The following is a 6,045-nucleotide window of genomic DNA, read 5'->3' as shown; positions in this document are numbered from 1 at the left end:
TGTCGTTTTGCTCCTCAGCATGGCTTCCTAAAAACGCTGCAGGATTTCTCACACATGCATGAATGAGTCAGAGCAAGGCTTTAGGCATGTTTTTTATGAGAGTATAACATTATAACATGATATAAAACTCACAAAAGTTGATTTTACATGATACTGCCCCTCTTAATAAATCCTATCCTAAATGTATGCATTTTTTTTTTGTGATATCTTGTCTGTGCCAGCCCATTCAGGGCACTAGCGTACTCACTGAGATCCATTTTGCTGTGTTTTGAACCAGAGCAAATCACTTCCTGCCCCYTTTCTGACATTCACGCGTCATCTGGGTCATGTGACTGCAGCCCAGCAATTAGTTATTCCAGTGGAAATAATACTGTATTTAAGTGCCCCACAGGATGCAGAAGTAAAATGGTGAGCTAAAGGGCTAACAGCTAGTCAGWGTGAGGCTAAAAAAATTTTAAGTGTTCATGCAAACAACATATGCATTGCTGTCAGCTTTATAATAAATGGTTTTATATCATGTATTACAGGACTTTATGGTTTTTTGCAAGTTAAAATAGCGGCAGCAGCAACCAGCTTTGGCCTTGGCCACATTCTGATAGCAGAGAGTCAGTTCAAGCAGAATGAAACTATTTCTGATCCGATCTACTGAATAAAATCACAACGACTACAATTTTACTTAAAACTTGAAAACAAAATAAAAAAAACTAACTGTAAAAATTTCAGAAGATGGCAACAAATCTTTCTTCACCTCAGCAGGCGTTTATTCAAGCACAATCGCTGACAGCAGTTGAACTTTTACAGAGTAACCATAGATGATTTGATAGTTTTATTACAAAAGCCTCCATCCTTTTCACTTCCACAGCAAAAACACTTTCTWGAATCACTTGCTCAGTCTTTCACTGACACTCAGCTCTTCCTCCGCATTCTGTCACTCATACAATCAGCATTTAGGATGTTCGGCACAAGTTCTTATTCAAAGTACACAGTTGTGTACTTGTACTGACTGGGATGGTAAATGTTTCTTGATTTTAATGTCCTAATATGATCCCAGGTACTACAGTTTGAGTTCAGAGTCCGATGAATCTGGCACCATGCTGGAACATCAGAGTTTGGAAAACTGAATGAGATTCCTGTTGATTTCAGCTACGTTCCTACAACCTACAAAGGGAAGATGAAAATATAAAAAAGCAATGAATGAAAGAAATTAAGCATTTTAGTATACTGTTGGTTTATTATCACCCAACACAAAAGGCCATAACCAGTGGTGGAGCCAGACATTTTTCTCAGGGGTGGCCAGATGGGGACCACTACTCACACAGGGGTGGCCAGGAAAATTACATCATTTTTTACTTTAAAGTTTCTGCAGATCTTTGTGTTTTAGTAATTTCCTTATGTCCTTATACAGGCAGTGACTACCCTATAAACATGGGTGCAGAACCATTTTAAAGGTTGGGTGTGTGTGTGTGTGTGTGGGTGGGGGGGGGGGGTGCCTTGGAGTTCTCCCCCAGAAAATATTGAATGAAATAGAAGCCATTTCCTGCATTCTTGTGTATTTTACCAGGTTGTTAAACATACGTTTACCTAAACAAATTAACACTTGATTTAATATTTATTTCAGGGACAGTTTATTCATTGATCATTCTGTATTTAAACTCACTGCTATGACTGAGATAAGGTTATTGCACAATTTATCGTATCCAATGACCATAGGGGATTTACTTTTATATTGTTTATTGATGTATTTTTAGTTGTAACATGTCATTGTGCCAAACAATGATGACCCTCAGCTGCATGTTTAAAACTAATATTAATAATTTTACCCAATGAACAGGAGCAATACTGATAACCACCAACAGTGAATTTAGAGGGGTGTTTCACTTTTTCTAATTTAGTGATAGGTCTACTCAAAACCAAACACAGATCATCATGCAGCCTTCATAACATAAAATGACACAGTGTTATGTGACAAAAAATAATAAAAAATAAAATAAAAAATAAGAACAGAAACCTTTGTCACCATAAATCCAGAAGTTAACACCATAAGTCAGATTACATTGGCATATGTTCTGTATATAAAGAAAACCATCACTTCCTTGTCATTACTCTTCTTCAGTGATTGAGCTTGGAGATGTTTCAAACTGTTAAACACTGCCACCAACTGTTCAGGAGGATTATTACACCCCAAAAAGGTTGTTTCACTGTGGAAGGGGTGTGTACAGCAGGGTGGGCCAAAGGAGTGGACAAAGATTTGTCTGTGGTGGCCATGGCCACCCCTGGCCACCGTGTGGCTCTGCCCCTGGCCATAACTCAGTCGGTTTAACAGATGAGCTAAAGTTTGGTGTGGTATTAATTGAGAGCCATTCACAACACATAATCTGAGCATGACACACTTAACAGTATCTTTGCTTATATTTTTTGCATCAACTGTACGTCTACAATTGATAGTAGTCAACCCAGTTGGCCAACACAGCTACTTACTACAGTAACACTAAAATGGCTAAAATTTAATTTAATGTAAACATATTGAGCAAAAAACGTTGATGTGTCTGAGAGTCGTCTATGTTYAGAGCTGACAGAGGTGGACAAAGTAMTCAATTTTCTTACTTGAGTCAAAGTACTGATCCTTCAGGTCAAATTACTCCAATTAAAGTAAAAGTAGTTCTTTACTGGAGCATACACTTTTAAAAATACTTAAGTACTGAAAGTACTTGAAGTTTTTTTAACAATGAATTTTCCCAAAGTATAGTCAAGGATAATTTGGAAAATTTTCTTCTGTATTTGACAGATCAGTAACTCTAAAAATAAAATAATAATGCATTAGTTTTACATAGCACTTTTCCAGATGCGCAAAGACACTTTACAGTTTTTATACAGTCAGTTTCACACTCAGTGGTGGAAATGTGGCTACCATTCTGCACCTACAGCCCCTCCAGACCACCACAATCACACCAACAGGTTAGGTAAAATGCCCATGAACAAAATATTACACACTTAGGCAGGGATTTGAACCAGCAACACTCCTGTTGTAGAGTCAACACCTACCCACTGCACCACTGAATTTATACCCTTTTCACAAGAACTGTCAGCATTTTTAGTCTTTACATAGTCACCACTTCAAGGACAAGTCTTGGAAAAGTTTTTTAATCAAGTCGAGTATCAATGACTAATTAAGGAGCTCTGAACCTAATTTGAGCTAGAAATTTATTATTTGTAATATTTGTACTAGTTTGTTGAATTGAAAATATTTATTTTACAAAGAAATTTATACAAATTGATAGAAAAAAAGGGACTGAAAGTCTGAAACGCTCTAATTTAGGTCTTAAGCAAGGTGGAACTCAACGCCAAAGCGTCGATTGGTATGCCTCCGCCCACCGTAAAAGTKTCTGCCTTTGAAGCACAACTAATTAATTTAGCATGTTAATGAAAGTCAGTCTTGGGTTATATCAAACAAAATRATAATAACTTGTTTCCTTTTATTTAACCAAGTATTTTATTTGTACTGTTGATGAATTAGAAAAAAATGCCAGTGTCATCATAAATGAATTTGACCCTTTGATGCCCAATTCTAATCAGACTGAGTACTACCCTAATGGAGTTCCCATGTCTATTTATAAGTAAATACATAATTTAATTCAGGAGATATGGTGTACACAAGACCACCCGTGAGGGACGGACACCACACAAACACACAGACAGCCAGAGAACAGTATGCCTCTGGTCCCAGTGGGTGGAGGCATAATAATGAGATGAGTTCATGTTAAATTCAGGAGGACTAATCGGGATTTAAACAAAGACCTGTAGTAGTGCTGAAAAATGTCTAATATACTGTATCTACTGTATCTACTGTATGCTCTTGGCATAGGCGAACTAGGCGGTCGCCTAGAGCGCCATCTGCTGGAGGGGGTGCCGAACTGCAGAACAAAAAAGTAATTATTTGTAATCCCTGGTTGTAACTCTGCTCAGCGCCCCTTTCAACTAGCTTTGTCTTAAAAAAAACAATGATGAAGTATTACAGGAAAAATAAACAACTCTACCCATAAAACATCCCCCCCATGCAGCAAACGCCCCCACCCTATCTCTCGTTTGATTTGACGTTGCACTGACTCGTCCTGCTCCGACACTCTGATGGGGGAGGGGCTTGTAGTGCCTCTCAGGTAGCGGTTCATGTTGACAAACACAATAACAAGTCTGTATTTTGCTGTCCCACAACCTCTTCGGACGTTTACCTGGATAAAATGCCTCAAAAATCTGTAAATTTTGCAAAAAAAATCCATACAACTCGCACCTGGGGGCGGGGAGCAAATAAATCTAAGTTTACCATAGTACCTTACACTATCAAACTTGTTTTTAGGGGTTCAAATTGGGGTGGGGGTGGTGGTTGCGCTTCTACTTGCCCAGGGCACCAAAATGGCTACAGCCAGCACTGTCTATACCTAGTGTACCTGTAGGTCAACACTAATTGGAAAAAAAACCCCATTTTTATTCTCTTTGCAACCGGTTTAAACCCGCACATCACCACCTACTGTAACGGGGTGTAGTGTGCAATTTTACAGTGTGTCGTTGAAACAAAATAGACGCAAACTAGTAACTAAAGCCTTTAGATAAATGCAGTTGAGTAAAAAGTATCAGTGCATTATAAGTAAAAAGTTTTCCCAAAAAAATGCTACTCAAGTAACTTAACTCAACTTAAATAAAGTACTCAGTACTCAAGTTGACTTCATTACTGCCCACCTCTGAGAGCTGATATTGATTGCTAAACCTTGCATGAGAAAACATATTTTTTTTCTTAGTTTAGAACTCAGGTCTAAAGGTTGGTATGTGGTGTATTCTGTCAAAGAATACTAGACCTGTATTTGGTTAAAATGGTAAATGGTACTGAACTTATAGAGCGTTTTCAAGTCCCTCCAGACCCCAAAGCGCTTTACACTAACAGACATTCACCCATTCACACTCACATTCACACACTGATGGCTTTGTTTTATTGAATAACCTCAGATCGGACTCACCTGATAAAGCCATCGACAGACGGAACTCATCGTTGAGAATTTGGAGCACCTCCTTGAGTCCCTCCTCCCCCTGAGACGTCACACAAGGCAAATTTACTCCAACAATTTAGCTCTGATATCAGCTCAGATCAGAGTTTTTTATTTTCGTCTTACACAGGAATCTTTCAAATCTTGACTTTAGTAGCTTTACAGTAAAAAAAAAAAAAAAATCATTTATCATGTTAACCAAACATTAAGGCTTATCAGGCTGTCAAGGACTTGGCCTCATGCAGTGTTTACGTCTGTGTTTAAGGCTAAACACCAGATAAAACTGCCCTGATCCAGACATGGCTGTCAGTAATGTATTTAAATAAAAAACACACACTGATTTAACACTTGTGTTTTACCTTGTATGCGAGGCCCCACACGGCTGGACGGCCAATGAACACACACCTGGCTCCCAAGGCCAGGGCTTTCAGTACATCACTTCCTGTCCTGATCCCTCCGTCTAAATAGACCTCTATCCTCCCCTGTACTGTGTCCACTATCTCTGCAAGAGCGTCAATCTGTGAGCAACAAGAAGAGGGGATTCCAGAATCACTCACAGCTCAGTAACTGGATATGTATTWGTTTTAAATAAACACAGTAGGAGGTGTTTCTTCTTTTACAGAGCTCAAATAGTTTATAATGATCAGATGGAAAGAAACAGGCATCTCCCCTTGAAACAAGATGAAACTGTTTGCATTTGGCTGTTGAAAATACTGTGATGTACTCAAACCTTGGCTAAAACTTGGTTTCTTCTTTAGAATCAAGTCTTATTTTTCTTTCAAGGCTAAAGCTTAAAAAGCAAATTACTGGCATCATGTTGACGGTAAAGGCAATAACACCATCTTTAAACAGCTTGATGTTTCTGTGTTTACAGCTGCACAGATTATTTAGAGGTTTGTAGTCAACCATCCTAGATGTGGCCACAGGAGGACATTTACAACAAATTTAAAGGGATCCCTGATTAGTTGTAACATTAGACTTTATTTAATAAACATGTATTTTAAATGTAAAA

At 38.3% G+C, this 6,045-nt stretch overlaps 1 protein-coding gene across 2 annotated transcripts in view; it reads right to left on the bottom strand.

The window, feature by feature from the left end:
• Positions 1 to 737: 737 nt before the first annotated feature.
• Positions 738 to 6,045, bottom strand: part of hao2 (hydroxyacid oxidase 2 (long chain)) — a gene marked incomplete in the record, with an annotated part of 25,711 nt that continues 20,403 nt past the window's right edge. For both annotated transcript variants that reach the window (XM_014027872.1, XM_014027873.1), the window contains 3 exon segments: positions 738 to 1,158; positions 5,007 to 5,076; positions 5,393 to 5,551. In XM_014027872.1, the coding sequence (XP_013883326.1) occupies positions 1,103 to 1,158; positions 5,007 to 5,076; positions 5,393 to 5,551 (285 nt within the window).

Source organism: Austrofundulus limnaeus, unplaced genomic scaffold (genome assembly GCF_001266775.1).
Source record: "Austrofundulus limnaeus strain Quisiro unplaced genomic scaffold, Austrofundulus_limnaeus-1.0 Scaffold692, whole genome shotgun sequence".
Lineage (NCBI taxonomy): Eukaryota > Metazoa > Chordata > Actinopteri > Cyprinodontiformes > Rivulidae > Austrofundulus > Austrofundulus limnaeus.
The sequence above is the reverse complement of the archived record's forward strand: the minus strand, read 5'-3'. Positions and strand labels throughout refer to the sequence as shown.